Below are 20154 nucleotides of genomic sequence, written 5' to 3'. Positions count from 1 at the left end.
AATTATTTATAATAATTATTTTATGCAGCGACGTCCAATTCTCCACCTCCCTTTTAAATAAACTACAGTACAGTAACAGTAGACATTGAGAATTAGGAGAAAAAGGCCGCTCATAAAAAGCACGAGCCAGTGGTTCAGCATATCAAAGCTATCATTGACTTAGCTGGACGTGTGTACTTTAATGTTAGAAAGCGCAGACTCCAAGAGTCTGAGATAGAGTGGGGGGAGGCTGATGGAAAAGGGACGGGGGGGGGGACGGGGGCTCATAATCAGTCTTTCAGCACAAGTTCATCTCCCCCCTCTCACACCACTTCCTTTTAAGACTCCGGCCGACAAAGGGGTCAACAACAGCATTCCTACTTTGATATCAAAGGTTCCGTGGTAACTGAACAAAAGCTCGTTCATCTGGCCAGAGAGCACCCCCTCCACCCCCTCTAATAAAAGTCGAGCCCATTGATGTTTATAAAAAAAAAAAGAAAAAAAATGAAAGCACAGATGAAAAACGCGTTTGATGGGTTAATGAAGGAGCCGCGCGGTCCATCTCACCTGCTCACGACGCCGGCGTGATCTCGGCGGACGCGGGCTGGATCTCCTTCACCGCCTCTTCGATCACCTCCATCACCTGCGCCATCACCTCGGCGCACTTGGACGGCATCCTCTCCTCCGCCGGGAGACTTTCCGACCGCTCGCCCGCCAGCCGGTCTCCTTCGCCGTCCACGGGGCCGTTGTCGCCGAACTCCTCCACCGCCTCCTCTTTGACGGACTCCCCCTCGACCACCTGAGCGGTCTGCAGGACCACCTGGACGGCGGGCATGTGGATCTCCTTCTCCTGCGGTCGCGCTTTGTCTTCTTCCATCTCCTCCTTCACAGCCCCCAGTTTGGTGTTCGTCTGACTCTCGCCAATGATCTCCGCCACTTCTTCCTCTATGACAAATTCTTCACTTGCGGTCACCTGCGCGGCTTTCTTCAAGCCTTCCTGGGATTTCTCGTCTTCGGCCGCGGACCCGTCGAGGATCTCGGCCACCTCGATCGGGGCCGTTTGGCATTCGGTGGCGACAAAGAGAGGCTTCTCTGCTGTTTTCTCTTTGGCGATGGGGGTCGGGGTGTCGGTGATGACGGGGGTCTGCGCCGAGACGGCGATCTCCTTTTCCGTGGTCATCACCGCCTGGACCGGCGTTGCGGCGTATATGTGGGAGGCCTCCGGGCTCTTTGGCTGTTCCGAAACTTTATCCACAGCATCCCGGATGACAGACTGGGCGATGACCGCGCTGCGGGCCTCAATTTGACTCGACCCCTCATTATCAGCACCGGTTTGGACGGCATCCTCAGGCTCGGACACGTCGGGGGTCGTCGCTCGGTCCGGGCCGACGAGGACGACGGACCGCGTGGTGACACAAACCTGCTCGCTCGGCGCGACGATTTCACAGGCAGGTTCTTGTTCCTTGTTGGTTTCCACACTCTGCTCAGTGACTTCTCCGTTCTGCAAAAACACAGGGATTTCCACCGTTGGCGTAATTTGCTGGACGGGAGCATCGTTTGCAGCTTTAGCGGCGATCTCAACAATTTGCGGCTCGGGAAAGGTGCCGGCGATTCCTACGCCGGGGAGCTCGGGCTCACGGCTCTCCTCCGCGGTCTGGAGGTCGGATACTTCGCTCCGCGAGCTTTCGGTGGGCTCGATCTCAACATTTCTCACTTGTTGAACTTGAGCGCTCAGCAGTGCATCTTCCGCAACAAGGGCCTCTTCCGGTTTTAACAACTCGCCTTCGACTAAGACCTCGGTGCTCAGCGAGTCCGTGATGACAGAGACACACTCTGTGATTGGGGTTGCGGGTTTCTCCAGAGCCACTTTAGCAATCTCCTTGGTTCCCAGGCCAGTGCAGATGGCCATGGCCTCAGTGCGGGCATGTGGCTCCAGCAGGCGGAGACACTTGGAATCGGCACGCTCCAAAGACGGTTCCGATTCTTCCGAGGCAATCGCAAGCGGCGCATCTTGACAGATGGCAGCCGTGACGGGTGGAACTTGAGTTATTAGGGCCTCGATGGCCGCCACGGACTCCTGTGCCTTCTCAGCCGCGGCTTCCTTGGGCTCACTGGTGACGCTTTCAGAGGGCGGAGCCCGAGCAACTTCGGCTATGGATAATTTCCGTCCGACAGGTTTTGGGGGCAGATCGGCGTGCTCTTCGCTGTCATCCTCCGCATTGTCAGTGTCGACAGACTTGGGGGTGGCGATGTTCTCAGCTTCTTCTGTGATGTCGCTCAGCTGATCGCGCTTGTCGTCGACCTGCTCCACTATGGCTGCGATCCACGAAGGGGATCTCTCTTCTTCGGAGGACACGTGAGCCGCGGTTGCGGTTCCCTCCGCTGGTTGTTCCTGGCCAGCCCGGTGTTGAGCGTCGTACTCGGAGAGAGGCACCACGGCCGGGGTGTCGGAGTCCTCCTCGCTCTCAGTGGAGGCTTGCTTTTCGGCCTTTTTCTTCCTGAGACCCGGGAAGAACTTTCTCAGAGAGAACGCCGACTCGTCCTTTGGCGCCTCGCTTTCTGGCTGGGCCTGTTCCGCGCTTTCCTCCGTCTTCTCTTCGCTTTTGGCCTTACTCTTTGGCATAACCATGCGTTTCAGAGTGTCCCAGGCAGACTCCCGCTCAGGTGGGCTACTCAGAGGTTCTGGGGAGGAAGCGCCATCGCCTTCACTCTCCACACTTTGCGTGCTCACCACAGCTGCCTCAGCCTCAGTCTTGTCCTCCTGCTTCCCATCCTCCGCAGCTGGCGCCGGAGTCTCCTCTTCAATCTTGGTTTCCTCATCGTCGGAGTCAGAGGTCTTCCTGGTCCTCTTTTTGGGTCCTCCCATACACATCAGAGCTTCCCATGAGACAGAAGTGTCCATTTTCTTCTTGGGCTCCTCTGTGCTGCTGACCAGTTTCTCTTCAGCGTTTTCAGTCTTGCTCTCGTCCTCAGAGGGTCTGTCCTCTTTCGCTTCCTCCTCTACACCCCTATCTGCTAACGGAGCACTCTCAGAAGAAGACAAGGTCGCCGACTTTGCCGCTTTCTCGCTTGTGAGCTCGTCATCGCTCTCCGAAGATCTTTTCACCCGCTTCTTGGGCGTCACTAGTTTCTTGAACGAAGACCAGGCGACGATTCCCTCCTTTTTCTTCTCGCCATCAGAGACAGCTTCACCGTCGGCTTCCTGTGCGGCGTCAGACTGGGCCGCGTCCGCTTCAACGGCGTGCTCTCCTGATTTCTCTGGGGACGAGGGTCCGCTGTCAACTTTTGCCGCTTCTGTGGACTCCGCGGAGGACTGAAGATCTGCTGCTTGCTCCCCAGACTCTGTCAGTTTCACCTCAGCGTCTTTCTTGCCCTTCCTGTTCTTGGTGGAGAGTTTCTTTAAGCCAGCACCAGTGAAAAGCTTTTTTAGAGGGCTTCCCTGGGGCTTGGCCTTCTCTTGTGAAGCCACGAGTTCCGAATCAGAGGTTAGCTCTGCTGGAGCTCTCTCCAATTCAGAGTTTTCCTCGTCTGGCTTCGTCTCATCAGAAGTAGCAGTTGGGCTTTCGGGCATGACCTCGGAGTCTGAGCTTGGCTCGGGTTTAGCCTCTTCAGGTGATGCTGGGGCCGCGTCTTTGGCTTTTTCTTCCTCCGTGGTTTCTTGAGCCGCCTCTGGCTTATGTTCCCCCTCCTCGGACTTTGCCGCTTCATCCTCGCCAGCTACCTCCTTGTCTTCCTCCTCTTTTGTCCTCTTAATGCTGGATTTCTTTCGCAGATTAGAGAAGAGGCCTGTACTAAATAGCTTCCTGAAGGGGGACAACGCAGCCTCCTGGGGTGGCGGACTGGCCTCGCCCTCTTTCTCAGCTCCTTCGTCTTTGACAGCTTCATCCGAGGTTTCAGCAGCATCAGCAGGACCGTCTGGGGTCTCAGCATTGTTGGCATCTTTAGTGACGTCAGCCTCAGCATTGGGTGCCTCTATTCCGCCGTCTTTCTCGTCAGTGGCCCCGTTCTCTCCTGCGGTGGCAGCCTCAACCTTTGCAGGTTCGTCGATTCCGTTGACCTCGTCTCCGTCCTTATCTTTTACCGTCAACAGCTTCACGGGCTCCTTCTCCTCGCTCTTGTCCTTCTTCAGGGTGAACTTAAAGCCCACGAATCGGAAGATCTTCTTGAAGCCCACTTCGCCCGCCTCGTTGGGTTTCTCCTCGGCTGCCTTCTCCTCAATGGAAGTGATGTCGTTGCCGTCGGGAGACTCCTTCTCCACTTTTTCACCGTTCACCTGAGGAGCCTGCTCATCTGCGATGGTGTCCATGGTCTCTGAGGTGTCCTCCTTCTGAGCCACAGACACACCATCTGGCTGGCCAACTGAAGGAAGGAAGGAAGGAAGGAAGGAAGGCAGGAAGGAACAAAAAATAACACTCTGTTAAACAAATCAATATTATGTTTCAGACAAATCACTAACTTGTTTGTACAGTCCATTTTCTACTCCCAGTTTTCAAAACAGTCACCTGATACTCTGGGACACACAAATGTCTAATTTGTCGATATCACATTACCCGATTACACACATTCACAGCCCCTTTAAAGAAAAAACTGTGGGAACTACCATGTTCTCTCCTCCTTCTATCATTAACACGCAAAGCAACTGAAATTGCAATTCCAAGCAAACCAAGCGTGGGAAAGCAAGGTAATTCCAAGCTACTGTTCCGTGGTGCGATTTAAAAAAAAACAACTGTGGTCTTGTCCCACACAAAAAAAAAAAAAAAAAAAAGTCGAAATGTACCCACAATCTAAATTACAGCCTCACAGCATTCTTCGGATATTTTGGTGTTAGACAAGAGACAATGCATTTTAAGGTTTCGAGGAAATGATACAAAAAAATGGCAACTTATTGTTGAATAATGTGAGATTTTTAGTGAGGACGCACCTACATGCTATGTATGGATTTGACCAAGCAAGGAATGTGTGTTATGTTATTCCAGCTTGTCCTAAAGAGCGTCTCACTTGGCTCAGCAAAATCGTATTTTACATTTCTAAAAGCAAACAATGAGAGGTTTGCAGCCACCCTCTTTGAATTTAAGTCCCCTTGACCCACATTCCAACACAGCGGAATAGATGGGGACCCGCCTCCTTCAAGGCACAATACAATAGCCCTCTAACCCTTGCTGTGGCCTGTGAAAACAAGGGAAAGAGGGGGGCAGTGGCGCTTGTGGTGCTGGTGGTCACAAACTTGACAAGATTCAGCACATTTACAAAATAAAGTCACGCCCGGGTGGCGTTGTGCCATCGGCGCAAACTCAGGGGTCCCTCGCGAGTGGGTGTCGCTTCAAAACGTGCACATCAGCAAACGCACAAACAAAACTCAACTTGCCCCCTCCCCTTAAGTAAAGTTGTAAAGTCCAGGTCAGACTTGCCGGATGAGGCCATGTGTATCTACACGGATCATAAAACCAGGAACCATGTGGATTTAACACACTGCTGGCATCTCTCCTCTCTTTTTGATCTCAACTTTTTTGTTTTGTTTTACAGGCACACACAACACCCTTGGACTGATTTGATTTAGGCAAGGGGGCTGGAGTGGGGGCTATCGGTGTGTGCTTTAAATAACGACTGTACCACAAAGAATGTTTCTGGGGTGAGGCTGCAGGGGGTTGAGAAGGTGGATGGACGGGTTCTTTTTCTTTTGGAAGGAGGCAGGTGGGGACGGGGGGGGGATAGCCTGGAGGTAAAAACCCCAACTTTTTTCAGTGGGGTTGGTGTCCAATGCAAAGCGTGGCACATTTTGTGACAAAACAACCGGAATATTACAAATGGGGAAAAACAGCCATCTTGCATCACACGTCCCAAATAAAGCAGTTGTAACTCTACTCCACGACGGATGAGATATGAGAGGGAAGCTGACGCTTGTTTACCAACTTCGCCCAAATGTATGCAAATCCCTATTAGGATGACTCGTCTGGTGCAGCAGCAGCTACGCAAACAAAAGAAGTCAGTTAAGCGGAGAGAGAGAGAGGGGGAAAAAAAAAAGAGGCCAGCTCGGCTCTCGCAGCCCCCAAAAACTGACAAAGACCACCCCCGTCCCTTCCTAACAATCTAAGGTGTGGTCAAGAGTGTCTCCAAGGCGCCACTTTGGGAGGAGGGGTACTCATCTCATCCACACTAATAAATCAGAAAGTGCATTTCTGACACCCAAGCTGAGCATCCATCCCTCATAAGTGAGACAGACCTGAGCAAGAATCAGCGCTGGGATTCATTTCATGTGACCTTCTCTTACAACCCCCCCCTAGTCCCCCCCCCCCGACCCCCCTCCACACTCCCTCCTGCTCTTTGTGGTATAAGACAAAAAAGCCCACTGGGAATTATGATCCCACTCTAATCTAATGAAATGCTTCACATGACGTGAAGATGGGAGTTGGCCCCAGCTGTGACATGAGTTCAAAAATCTGCGGGCGGAGAACCTCTGCACATCCCCGTGTATGATAAAAAGCAACTGTTGCGCTTCATTATGTTATAAAGACAAATGTGGAGAAGACTCCCCCCCCCCCAAAAAAAAAACAACAAAAAACCTTGGGAGCGCAGCCCACTGGGTCACTAGGAGTAGGTCTAGAGTTGGATGGATGCTGGATAGGGAGAACCACTATTGCACATATAATTCACGAAAAATAAAGATGCATAACAATGTTATTTGACTTTGTGTCTTAAAATGAGTGGCCACTTGTAGGTGAACTACACTAAAGTAGCACAACTATACAGAGAGGCACACTGCTATCCAACCACACCCTCAGGACAACAATGCCCTCAGCGATAATAATTCATGTAAGAAAAAGACAATTTAGGACAAGTTTAACTTGCATGAAAAATACAAATCATGATAGAAAATGGGACCAAATAAAAGCAGTTGATCTTACCTGTTAAAGTAATTGTTCCAAGCATTTGTGAATGTCCCTCCCCCTCCAAAAATCCTGTTGTTTTTTTTAATTAAAAAAAAAAAGAGCCACAAAAATCAAAGCAAAATTGGAAGAAGTCACAATTCTTTTTTTTTTTTAAAAAAAATGAACGAATAACTCTCAGTGCGCCTTCACTTGTTGCACGTTGTGCAGTTGAAGTTGCCGTTCTGCTGCTCTGTAGCCCGTGTGTGCCGAGCGGGCCGAATCACACACATTTCAACAGACTGACACACGTCACGTTGGGACCACCCCTGCCTCCCTCTCACCCCCCCGCGCCCCTCCTCTCTTCAGCTGTTCTGAATGAGCAGCCCCCCACACGTCCTCCCCCCTTCCACCTTTGCGAGCATACACACCCTCCCTCTATTACACTTCCGCCCCTGCCCGACTGCAGCTCATCATCATGCACCCTTTCAAGGAAGTGACCCCTTTTTTTTGTAAGAATCAAACTATTGTATGTGATCAAACTGCATGCCCCCGCCCCCTGCACCACCACCACCAAATCCCTCTGACACGCAACGTCTCCTTTTCTGACCTTAATACCCGTGCTGTGCTGTCTCCCCAAAAGACATACTGGCAGAGACTGGCTGAAAAAAGTGGTGGAGCGTAACATTTCTCTTTCAGGACATCAACTTCCTGCATTTGTTAAGCCGCCCTTGTCTGAATGCTGACGTTTTGAATGGTTTTGTTGAATACGCACAAAGTTTTCAGTTGACATGTTTCATATGGACTTTTTGTTTGTTTGTTTTTAAGACCCAAAAAAAGGCTATATATATGCGATAGAGTATGTGCCGGGTCAGTGTGTATTCATTTGTGCCAAAAACCCAGCGCATTAGTCATGGTTCATATTGCGATTTTAGCATCCTGGTCATCCACTTTTTATTGGCACAGTGATAGAAGAGGCACGGAGTTTGGAAAATCTAGTCATAAATAGTAAGAATAATCGAAAGCAGTGGTGAGAGTCATAAATAAGTGGCAAGTCTTAATCTTCAAGTTCCAAGCAAGCCCCAAATTACTGTGGCCAAGTCGAGTCAAGTCATTATTTAGCTTAAACAAATCAGAAGTCAAGGCTTATAGTCTCAGTCGCATCTGGACTGGCGTTAGTTATCTGTACTTACTACGTGCACATTCACCTATTTTATCAAAAACCTGATTATTGAATCCATATTGAATGATCTTCGGCGCTTCTTTTGAGATGCCCGCGTCATAAATTGGCCCCTGCGCAGGTAAAAGTCGAGGCGCTCCGATATTGTAGCTGAGCAAGTCCCAAGTCCGAAAGTTGGCGAATTGAGACAAAACAAACGGCATCATCTAGAAGACTCAACGTATGCAGTTAAAGTTGAGTCCTTCATACGTTTTAGCCAGTCTAGCCGCAAGTGCTAAAATTGCTGACTTAAATCTGACTCAATTGAAGTCATGCGACTCAGCTGCTAATTGCTTTTCATACCTCTACTGTTTGCCAACACTGAATCGGGCTAGTTATGGCCGTGTGAGTCTTCGAAAGGAATTTAGAATGTTCCACGAGCCAAAACCAAGCTAAGAATGGTGTTGGTGGGGCGTTTTCAAGGTGCGAGCCGGCCCATGTAATTGCTAATGAACCCCTCTCAATGACTTCAACGCATACACATTTAATTTGGCATTTGTGTGAGGTGGAGGCAGACGGGACGGAATGCAGATAAACGCTCAAGGTAAACAGCGCCGTAGTCGTGATCTGTAATCTTGCACTTTGTCCCCAAGGAATGTGTGAATTTGCGAGAGTGGGTGATAACAGTCATTTGAATCGAGTGCCGTCTGCGAGCCCAAGTCATCCCGATGCGCATCTACTTTATCTCTCATTTTCCAACACCTTTCGAATATCAACTTGTGTTCTGTTTCACTGACGCAATTTCCTGTGGGCGCCACGCCGTCGATTGCTCGATTAAAGTCTCTTGACTTAACTGGCAGACTTCAAGACAAAGTTATGTGGTAAACACAACATGTAATTAATTCCCTTTGTTTGACAGAAACATTGACTGGGCATGACATTAAACTGCTTGAAGCCTCTTTCTGGGAACAATTGTTCTCCTTTGGCTCATTCTGCCCAAATTTCTGCTTGTTGTAAAGGGATTTGTGTTAAGCCCCATCAAAGCATAAGTACAGCTATCTAATCCAAGTACACAGTGCGAAATGGCGAATGTACAAATACACTGTATGTTATGATTGAACCAAACTGTCTGCCTTGACTCACGACTTGCTTAACCCAAGTAAATATTTGAACTCGACTTAGTTGGGATTCAACTAGATTTTCTTGATTTTTGCCACAGTAATTTGGGGCGTGTTTGAAATTTCTGACTTGCACATACAATATGCGACTCACTCCCACCTTCGCTTATCATATAAAGCAGCGTCAATACGAAACATTCCATTCAGGCGGAAATCTCCGATGATTTACTTTTAATGACCGTGGAACAGCCATAGCCTGTCAGTATTTTGACATCTGTTGACGATGTATTGAATCCCATTGAAGCGACTCATTCAACACGACACACCACTGAGGCTTTCAATCCATGCAGTGACACATGAAGTAAATATGTCACTCTCCACGAGCACTGTACAGTGTGTCGTGAGTCATGCAGCGGGGAATGCGTCAAATAGTTGATGCTGGGAGAATGGCCTGACCCCAAAACATCCCCAAACCAATGCTCCCAATCGTCCTTTTCACGCCTCAACTTCCTCCGCATGACTCATGCGTGCCTACACTTCTATACGTGCTCTGTCCACTTCATTCTCACTCGCACGCAACGCGCCGCAGCGTCTCCGACATTTTTCTCTTTATTTCAGTGGGGGGCAAAGAATCCACTTGGTTGTCAATGTGGTTTTCCAGTAATGAGAATTTTGTACAAAGAAATTTGTTTTTCCTTTTGATTTGCTTCTGCTTTTTTAGCCTTTTCATGTCAGGATATAGTTTGGATAATATACAAAATGCTGTATAAAAAAAAGGATGGGGGAGTACAGATCCTAGGTATCATTATCAGGCCGATACGGGCCACTGATACTTGAAGTGGAAGTCAACCCCCCCAATTTTTTTTTTCAATCATTTGTTCTATGCAAGCCCACTAGTTGATTCTGATAAATATTGTGTTTGTGGAATAAGAGTGAATCCACCGGTTTTTAACCATGGCTGGGGCGACCATTTTGTCACTTCTGCCGACTGAAAATGACATCACAGTTGCTCAGGGCTCAGGTAATGACCATGACTTAGATGGCTAAAAATGGGTGGATTAACTCATATTCCACAAAGACAATATTAATCAGAGTGCCGTGTTTCAACTAGTGGGCCTGTATAGAACATATTCTTGAAAAAAAGATGTTTGGGTTGACTTCCCTTTAAGAAAATAAAAGTCTGAAAAAAATCTGACACTGAGCAAGTCCTCCTCGGCAGTAGTTGGTGCTATACTTTGAGTTGCATTTTTATGTATGAAAAGTGCTATATAAATAAAATGTGATTGATTGATTGATTGATACTGTGACAGTCAGTTTGACATATCGGTCAATCATCATCTGCATCGGAAAGAAAGGGTTAAATGACATTTTCTAGAACAAAAGTACAAGGGGTATCGGTACTCTTTATCAGTGAGTACTCAAAGAGTGAATACAAAATCCTCTACCAAAATGATCTCTATTAATGAACAGTTTCCACTTATCCCCAAAAATGTCTGTATAGTTGATTAAAAGATCATTTTACATTCCTGCAACGACTACTTATGCTACAACAGTAAAACTCCAGAGGATGTTACGTCCCAGCAAAAATATTGGGTCCAGCGGAGGAATGTTTGTGGAGGAGTCTTGAATGGTTGGGTGGGTGGGGGTGCAAAGAGGAATTGGGAAGGTGGGGGCGTTGGGAACAGTTTGGGTGGAGGCGCTTTTTGTTGCCTGCAAAGACGGGCCATGACATCATCTCAGACCCAGGACACACACGCACACACAAAAAAAAAAACGGGCCCCCACTCCCCCTCTTGTCCAAGAAGTGTCTCGACGACATAAATGGCGGAAAAGGGAAATGAAGTCCATGATTGTGCGAAAGCGCTCGAGATCACGGAGAGCTTTTCGTCTCTCCTCCTTTCACACGCTCTCCTGATGCCACTGTCCAGCACACTTGCAGGTTCGCACGCCCGTAAACGTGCAGATTTTAAGTGACTGTTCTTTACAGTATACAGGCCAAGGTTATCAGAGTTAATGATATATATATATATATATATATATATATATAATTTTTTTTAATGCAGTCCTTTTATGTCAGACATTTTCACCTATCGTGGGTGTGTTTGGAACGTATCCCTTTGCGATAAATGGAGGTCAACTGTCCGTTCTACCATTTTTCTACCATTCAAGCCTCCAGTTGGACCCCTCCTCTGTTTTGTGTGTGTGTGTGTGTGTGTCTAAGAATGTCAGGCAGGAAGTACAATCATCTTTTGACATCACAGATTCCTCTTCCTGTCGCACGTTTCCTTGGTTCTACTTGACTCCGGACACGAGGTTTACACATGCATGCACGTTTTCTCAACAGTATGTGACGTTGTTTGGTCAGATACAATCTGTACTTTAGTTGTTCCATCACGCTTTGTCCTTTGGCGACTTGCTGTGAACTCAAATTAATCGCCGTTTACTGCACAGGATACAACCAGACTCACCCGCAGTAATTGAAAATCTGCAGTACGGTTTTCGTTTCAACTAGTAGGCCTGCATAGAACATATTGTTTGAAAAAAGGTTTGGGTTGACTTCCGCTTTAAACAGATTAAAAACACTTTTTGAACCTAATGAAAATATATTCAAACAAAAAATGAATTACAAGTGTAGCAAGGAAAGAAAATACGCAATTTAGTGTCTATGTACATACACGTGTCTTTAAGAGGCGGAGCCTGGTGGGGTGACGTGACCTCGGTTATTCTGACTATTAAGATATTAGAAATCATCTATCCTGCCAAACGCTACGGTAGTAAGAGTTGAGTTCCCTAAAGGAGTATGTATTTAGTCCGTCTGGTCATCTGTCGTCAGTTGCCTCAACATTTTCACCACATTCCAGAGATTTTTGCCTCAGCAATTTGGACAGTTGTTCCTTGGCATATGTTGTCGTCTGCTGTTGTTAGTTTTTTTTTTAAGTGGGTAGAGAAGACCCCAAGGAGCAGTCTACGCTTACAAAGTACTTTGAATTTTTTGGGGTCAACTTATTGATAAATAAAATTGTGTTTTTGTGCACTTCATCATGGTCAGGTTTTCTGGTTGTTCGAGTTCATTTATATAGATTTTGGGTAAATGATCAAAAATTTAGAGGCTTCACTGAAACTTCTGCCCTGACTACATTGACATTCAAACAGGGTTTACCCTATTTTGAAAACTCAGACTAGCCTCCCTTTTACCCTCAGGCACAAAACAAGCCGTTTAACCCAACGGGTTAATATGGGTTAACTTGAGCTGCTACACCGGCTCTATTTCATGACTTCATCTAATTCTACTACTTGGTCACAGTCTAACCCAGTGCTTTGGTTCCCATTAGGACTTGCCCGATAATTCAGTGCCACATGAGTGTCTCAAATACGTATAGAAAATGTCAACAAACTTCAACAATTGGAGATTCATAGAGAAGCCCCCTAGCTGTGATGAGATGATGGCATTGTAGATGGTGGGAGAGTGGGGGTCTACTATAGAAGGAGAAGGAGGGGTGGGCCACATTCCTGCTCCATTCTCTCGAGCCTCCTTGTGCCTGGGGGAGGTTAGGGGTTGAGGCGGAGGAGATTAGGTTCCCTGATGCCGAGAAAGATGAGAGAGCAGCGCCCGCAGATACGAGCGAGCCCTGGGGAGGTTCAGGGCTTGGACGACTTTTGTGCCCCGATCGCGGAAAGCACATTTAAAACCTATTTTGGAGTATTTGTTCCATGAAATGGTATTAATTCATTTCCAACAGTCTATTGTCTTCATTTGGTTGCAATTCTGTGAGCTAGAAAGCTTCCAGTACATGTATGCGAATGTTAGCATTTTTGTCCAATCGGATTTCAGCCTCTATTTGTTGTCATGTAAATCCAATCTGCCCAGGGGCTTCAGAAGTAGTGCTGGAACATGTAACCTAAACGATATCAGCAAATGAACTGTTTCTTTAACCAATTAAATTTACAATTCCCCCGCAAGGGCCAGCAAACTGGCTCAGTGAAGTTGGCATGTCCCCCCCGCCACGCCCCCCCGATCATTTCTGTCATGTTATTAGATAAACATTGACTGCGAACGGCTCCAGATGATGATCAGTCATCCAAAGTTATAATGAGCCTTTCTACAATATTGATGGTTTCTATAATTGTGATTTGAGGGTGGTGGTATGTGGTGAATTGTTATTTATTTGAAAGCCACTAATGGAATTACTAAGAATCCAGTGGAATGTACAGTTCTACCTTGACTTTGAACTGCCGAACTTGAGACCGTCAGTTGGCAGATTTTTTTTGTTATGTGTTGCTAAGCAAAATTTGAGGTACAACTAGACATCTGAATAAATGAGAGGTGGATGAGCTAATACTAATTTTTTCCTTCCCCCGCTACTGTGGAAACCGGCAAGAAGACAAAAAGGCCTCCTGTCCAATCATTTGGACATTCGATGATGAATGGCGGCTTCCTAATCGAAGTTTCGCTATCTCGTCTTCTCCTGATGGGCATCCCTCAAGCACCCTCTTCATAACGAACAACTAAATAAAACATGCTGCCCAGACGGACGGGACGATGATGGATCTCGTGGGACTGACTTGGTGGATGGGACTGAGTGGGTTTACAAGCACTCCACTCTGAAATGAACTCGCCAACACTTTCCTCAGTGATCTTTCCTCGCTCAGAGGGAAGTAAAAGCAATCTTGATGTCTAATTAGCCTTCCATCCATATGGGAGATAATCATAAAAGCATTCGAACTGAGCTTTGTTTGAGCAAAAGACCTGACGTGGAGTGAAATGAGCACCGTCAGTTGGAATGTGAAAGCAATATGGGAAGAACCGCGACTGGTTTGCGTTATGGTGACGTTTCCAGAATTGGCAGACACTGCACATGGCTTAATTGAAGGGAGAGGCCACATATTGTAGGACGATGAAAACAACTCTCTTGTGCTCCAGAGCCAAGTCTGAAGAAGTCCATCTTGGAACAGACCCATGGCCATACAGTTGTATGATGTCTTTGCCAGATTTTCTTGAACGTGGTAATCAGACAGTCATGTCATCCAATCTCCATGATGACCTGGATGGGTACCCTCAGATTAGAGGAGTAAGGGCTGGTGTTTAAAGCAGGATTAGGGTTACGGGATTGGGTTTAGGGTTTCTGGTATAAGGGGATCAAAGTGAGCGTTGATGCCATGGCTAGGGGCTGTGGTTAAGGTTAGGTTTAGGGATCTGGGAAGGGTTTAGGGTTTGGGGTTAAGGGATTTGGTATTGAAAGTTAAGACCCACAAGTGTATGGTATGGATGATGTCAGGGTTAGTGTAGGGCTCAGGTTGGGGAGTTAGGACTTTAGAATTAGAATAGATTTACGGTTTTGTGTTTGCGGTGGGGGTTGAGGCTGGGCAGTAGGAGTTTTGGGTTAGAGCTACGAGTTCATGGTTGGATCAGGAGTTGGGGACTGGAGGGAAGGGTTTACATTATGGTTCGGGATTATTGTTTCCGATCGGGTAGGTTTGGGACTTAGGGTTTAGGGTACAGTTGCCGTTTAAATGTCAGGGTTTAGGATTTAGGTCTGAAGCCTGAAAATGCAAATATTTAGAAGTATGTATGTCTCAACCTAGATGTTTTGGGGAGTTTGGTTTAGGAATCATTTACAATTTCTTTACGTCAAATTTTAAAAAGGCAGACAAAATTGTTGTTGTGACTAGCCTGTTGTGTATGTAACATCTCTATTACAGCGCTCTAGGATTTTTTTTTTTTTTTTTTGCTTCAAACTTAGCAGGAAGCACATGTGGTCGATGGCTCAGTTCGTATTTAAACAGTTACAGACCATTTTACTGATAAATGATGTCCAGCAGTCCTGCAAATTGACTTAACTATCAGCACATCTTCCCAAAAATCACATAGTCAGCACTCGCTTGCCTCCCCCAAAAAATAATCAACATCTGTCCACTTGTGCAGCCTGCAAGCCATCAGGGAGGGACGCTCAAGACCGGGGCCAATACATTACATCAACGACGACATTCTTTGGACTCACTCTGCACACATGAACTCATCGGGCCGCAGTCGCTTTCCTCGCTGCCAAGAAGCATCCCATAGCCCTCGATTAAAAATGTGTCCTCTTTTGTTATTCGTTATGTTCCCTTTTGTCTGTAAAACTATAAAACCATCAGCTCCATACTTAATGCTGCATTCCACAAAACTGCGACATTGGAAATTTCAGACCCCTGACTTGGAAAAGCGCAATAACATGCCACTCAATAGTTGTTGTTTGTGGAGTTCGAAATCAGAGAAAATCAATCTTGCTCGACATATTACAGATTAAGATACGAATCGGGTGTATCTTTGGCATTATTTAGCAGTAGCAGTAGCTCAGTCCAGTAAAACGTGACTTTTGGGGCACTTTAGTTAATCGTGTCTTTTTAGCAAAAGTACCAGAGGGCCACGTTGAACAAAATAGTGGACTTCCTGTGACTTTTTAGCCAAGGCTTTTGAGACTTGTTTCGTGGGTCTACTCATGATAAAGATGGCTACCAAAGTTTTTGAGTATAGCGCAGTCCTCAAAAGGCAGGCTTCGTTGGCCTAACAATAATAATGACAAAGCAATTGAAATATTGCATGTGATGTATTCAGTTTGCTTTTTTTGTCCTTTTGATGTGCAGCCTTGTCTTTTTGTTGTTTTTGGCTGTTATCAGGTAGATTGCACTTCCTGTCTCCCACAGTGACAGTTTATCAGCTTCCACACTGGAGATACAGGGAATGCTGGGATACCTTTCACTGTCTCCCATTGTGCCAATAGCTCCCTCTCCTTTCACTCCCCGTGACCCTTCTAGCCGCAGCCTTGAGGCTTTTTAAAAAGCGGACTAGTTTTGCACATATGGAAAGCTGTTTGAGCTTATTTCATATCCTTGATCTTGAGGTCTACTAGTCTTACTAATGAATTGTTGTATGTTAACTAGTAGAACTTTATAACATCACCATTATTGGTTGAACAGCTTTAGATTTTTTTGTAGCCGACACTAAGGGGATGAAAGTCAAGTTGACTTGTAATACAAAAAAAAAATCATTTAATTTCATTTAAGTTACAATGCTAGCAGTATTTTACATATTACTCAAAATCTTCTCCCGTTGTGCCCATGAAAACGAATTTCATGCCACCATTTCATGTGTGTAAAATTGTACAATACTTGTGGTAACTGCCTGTGTTAAGTTAGCATGCTATGCTACGTTTGGTGCTACGTTATCTTAGTGAGTGCTACAATTCATGTCCGTCAGTGGTGCTCATGTATGTGTCCTAGTTAATGTGCCTTGTGCAGCTGCTGAAATGTAACTAAAAAAGTCACTTTCAAGTATACATTCATTGCTTATAAAATCAAGTAATCAGTAAAGCAACTAAGGTATTTTTAAAGGTGTAATCATTAATCAGATTACTTTTTCCAAAGTACCTGTGGCAAGACCAGCACTTCATGTTTCTATTCAAGTACACAGCGTGAATACTTGCGCTACCTCTACTCTTCACTACACTGTCGGGATGACATTTCACATTAATAATGACAAGAAGGCTCTCATGCGTGGATTGCCAAAAGTATCACACGTTTGGGCCCGAGCGCTCGGATTGATTAAAGTTATGATTTTTAACACGTGTCGGGAAATGAGAGGGAGAAACAGAAGGTCTCTAGTGTAGTGCTGACATTTATAACGTTCGTCATCTTGACATTTCAGAAGATTGAACATGTTGAACTAGGAATAATGTCATTCCCAACTGGGACAGTTATTGGGGTAAACAACAACAGTAGTGTTTTAGCAACATGGGAGGTGTCCTGGCTGGTCTCACACACTATGTGATCTGGGGTTATCTTTAAAATGTTTTAGTCATTGGCTGGAATCTCGACAGCTATGCATTCAAACTGACTAAAAGATACATTTGTAAGTGTTGCTTAGCGCCCGTTCTCACTCTGGATCACACATTTCTTTCAATAAGGGGCAAAGTGTTGAAGTCTACTCTAAAACGTACACAGCAACCAAAATACATTGTATGTTTAAACAACAAAAAATGTTGAACCAAATCATACAATTTCAGCTAGCTTATGGCTAGCATATAATGCAAAACCCCATAGACGGGCTAATGAAAATGTGCAGATTCTTAAAACTAATGCTAATTATAAACCTTACATTAATTATAATGAACTGCTACTTGACATAATTTATTTCCTGTAGAATTTTCAACCTGTTTGGATGTATAATTTACTGCTCCTTTCCATGACGTAATACTCAATCCCTGTGCAAATGAGATTGTGAAAAACAAAGCATTTTGTTAAGAAATAAGGACGATGACACATAATGTCAAATGTTAATCGACTGCCGCATCATCCTTTCCCTCTAGGAACTAATACGGTGACAGTTCAACAGCTCTTTTCCATTCACAAGCGGAGTCATCATCTCATCTGATGTGAAGCCGCGCATGAAAAAGAGGGTGTCGGGTTACTCTATAAACAGACAGCGCCGCTTAATGAAATAGCTTATTAAAGTGCTTATTTGAAAGCGCGGTATGTGACATTTCTCTGCGTTTCAAGTCGTGTTGGGTTACCGCTTTCCCTTGGGCCACGGCGTATTATGAAGCACGCAGGCTTGCTTTGCGCAGGGCCCGGGTCACGGCCTGCTAAATATTTAGGGAGGGTGTATACACGCCCCTGCGGCCCTCCCAGACAGAGCTTGACACAATAGCAACGGCAAAGATAATAAACACGTGCAGCTGCGGGGACGGAGCACCGCAGGTTAAGGATGGAGGCGCACAATCATAATAAATTGGACGCATTAATCACCGGCTCACGTCTCATATCCAGGGTCGTCTTACCTTTGTACAACCTATATTTGTGGCCTTTTTTTTTTTTTTTCTACCACAACAAGACATGAATTACAGGCAAGATATTTGGATGTTTCACATCCTTTAGTATTTGTTGAACTTTACACCAGGTACAGAAATCTGCAAAAAAATTGGCTTTTTTTTTTTTTCTTTGCAGATTTTTTGGGGGGGAAGTGTTATTTTGAAAACACGTGAAAAGTGTGGGGGAGGGGGGGATTAGTGAGCAGATCTTGCACTACATTTGCACACAGGACTGGGAGCGCACACACACGCACGCACACATACCTCCTGCCAGTGTGTTGTCCTCCGAGTGTCCACTCAGACTGGTCAGGCTGGAGATTTGTCCATTCTTCTGCAGGGACTGAAAGAATCGAAAGAGATATTTTACTATTATACCATTTCCATTTCTAAGATATCCTGAACCTGGTCAGCTTAGTTTAGCATGAGACTAAAGGATACAAACCCAAAAGATAAATGCTTCCTTTATAAAAGTGCAATTTTTTGTAACGGGTGTAAAAGATCAGCCACGGAATGCAGGGGTTCCCTCCAGCCCCTTTTGGGAAGCTCCAAAACAAACAGTATCGCATCCATACAGTTGCTCAGTCCACAATCAGAATGGTTCAAATAAAACGTGAGGGTTTTTTGACCAGTGCAAATATTTTGAGAGATACTGTATATTAGTAGAAGTAGATTCCATCTGTTGTGACCTCACCTCTAATACTTCATTCCAGATGCCTGGGAAGTTAGACTATTTACGACGTCCGACTGTAGACAAAAAAAAATAAAAATCTTTGGAATGCTATTGGATGTTCAGGACAAGTAGACGTTCCTCGACCTCATTTAGAAATGCAAACATGAAGTATTTTGGTTCCTGTGGCAAAAGGACAAAAACAAGGTTGGGAAAAGGTATTTCTGTTGGATCGCGCAGACAGAAGCAGCAACAGGCTCTTTTCATGATGAACACACACACACAAGTATAGTATGTTAACAAGTTAACAAGACACAGCCCAACTCCAAACAGCCTTATCTAGTGAGTCAGAGAGTGTTTCCTCCTGGCAGCGAGCATCTCCGAGTGAGAGTTTCACAATAGTCAGGCCAGGAGAGGAGAGGCAACCGGAGCCTCCCCGCAGGGATGCTCATCAAGCTAATGGAGCACTGGGGGCACAAACTCTTCCAGGAAAAACGTGGAAAATGACTGCTTGCAGGAAACACCCTGCTCGGGACAATTTGGGGGGGGCTTGCTAAATGATGGGACAACGGGGAAGAATCCTCCATTTTATGTTTGTACAATATTGCGGCTACTGATAGTCAGTGATAGGAAGTGACAAAGGTCAGATATTTCGTCGCGTACTGTACTGTACTTACTTTTCGGGCGTCAAAAAATGACTAAGTTGGGGCATTCGTAAACCAAGGTACAACTGTCAAATGTATTCTCCCTTATATTTAAGTTCCCTATTAAGAGCCAAGCCTCAATTTTGTAAATTCCTGCCTCACCGGCCATGAATTGCCTTGGAAAGTTTCCAACTTTGAAAATTTGCTACGCTCGCAAATTTTGGTCCTTCCCCAGCCATCAGCATGTACGATCATATCTGCAACGTGATCTGTCCAGTGGACCTTTGGACCTGCCGCGACCCCGTCCTGCCCTAGTCCAACCCATGACTTTCATTCCCGGGATTCCTTGCCCCCCATTCTCTAACATTCCAAAGATTCCCCCCCCCCCCCCAACCAACACCTGACCCTGCTCACTTTGTCAGCACACCTCATCCAAATGGCCGCTCCTTGTATCCGCTGCGCTTACAGCATATCTTTCAGCAAACGATATGGCCACCAACTTAACACTATGTATATCAAAAATACAAGAAAATATATATCAAAATGTGTTCTCTTTTCAGCGCGGCCCAAATGTTGTATACCATCCGTATCACACAGTAAAATCTTGACAGTTGGTTAAATTGTTTCTACTTAATCTTGCTGTTTAAATGAGTAAAAGAAAGTAGCTTTCATCTTCAGGACAATCCTGTTTGCCTTGATCACGCTTCTAACCTAAAAGTGAACCGAGCCAAAAACTTGATGCTGAATTCTCTTGTCAGGCAGAAAATGTGGCGGTTTGGCAGCCAATTGAACATTTTTTTCCCCCTCTCGTCTCAGTGGGCAACGTGGTGCGCCACAAAGACCGAAAGACTGACTTGACGGTTAACATCTGCTCTGGG

General features: G+C 45.8%; 1 protein-coding gene across 3 annotated transcripts in view; it reads right to left on the bottom strand.

The window, feature by feature from the left end:
- Window positions 1–20154, bottom strand: part of akap12b (A kinase (PRKA) anchor protein 12b) — a 33264-nt gene that overhangs the window by 1650 nt on the left and 11460 nt on the right. For 2 of the 3 annotated variants that reach the window (XM_086019840.1, XM_086019841.1), the window contains 2 exons: window positions 18230–18305; window positions 547–4338 (listed from right to left, as the gene is read on the bottom strand). In XM_086019840.1, the coding sequence (XP_085875966.1) occupies window positions 551–4338; window positions 18230–18305 (3864 nt within the window). In that variant the 3' untranslated portion in view covers window positions 547–550. Of the gene's footprint in view, window positions 1–546; window positions 4339–6881; window positions 7117–18229; window positions 18306–20154 lie in introns of those variants that run through there. The other variant, XM_086019843.1, reaches the window with a different exon arrangement.

Source organism: Filicampus tigris, chromosome 20 (assembly GCF_054856515.1).
Source record: "Filicampus tigris isolate MCC_2025a chromosome 20, RoL_Ftig_1.0, whole genome shotgun sequence".
In the NCBI taxonomy this organism is placed as follows: Eukaryota; Metazoa; Chordata; class Actinopteri; order Syngnathiformes; family Syngnathidae; genus Filicampus; species Filicampus tigris.
Note: the sequence above shows the minus strand (reverse complement) of the source record. Positions and strands in the feature narration are given on the sequence as shown.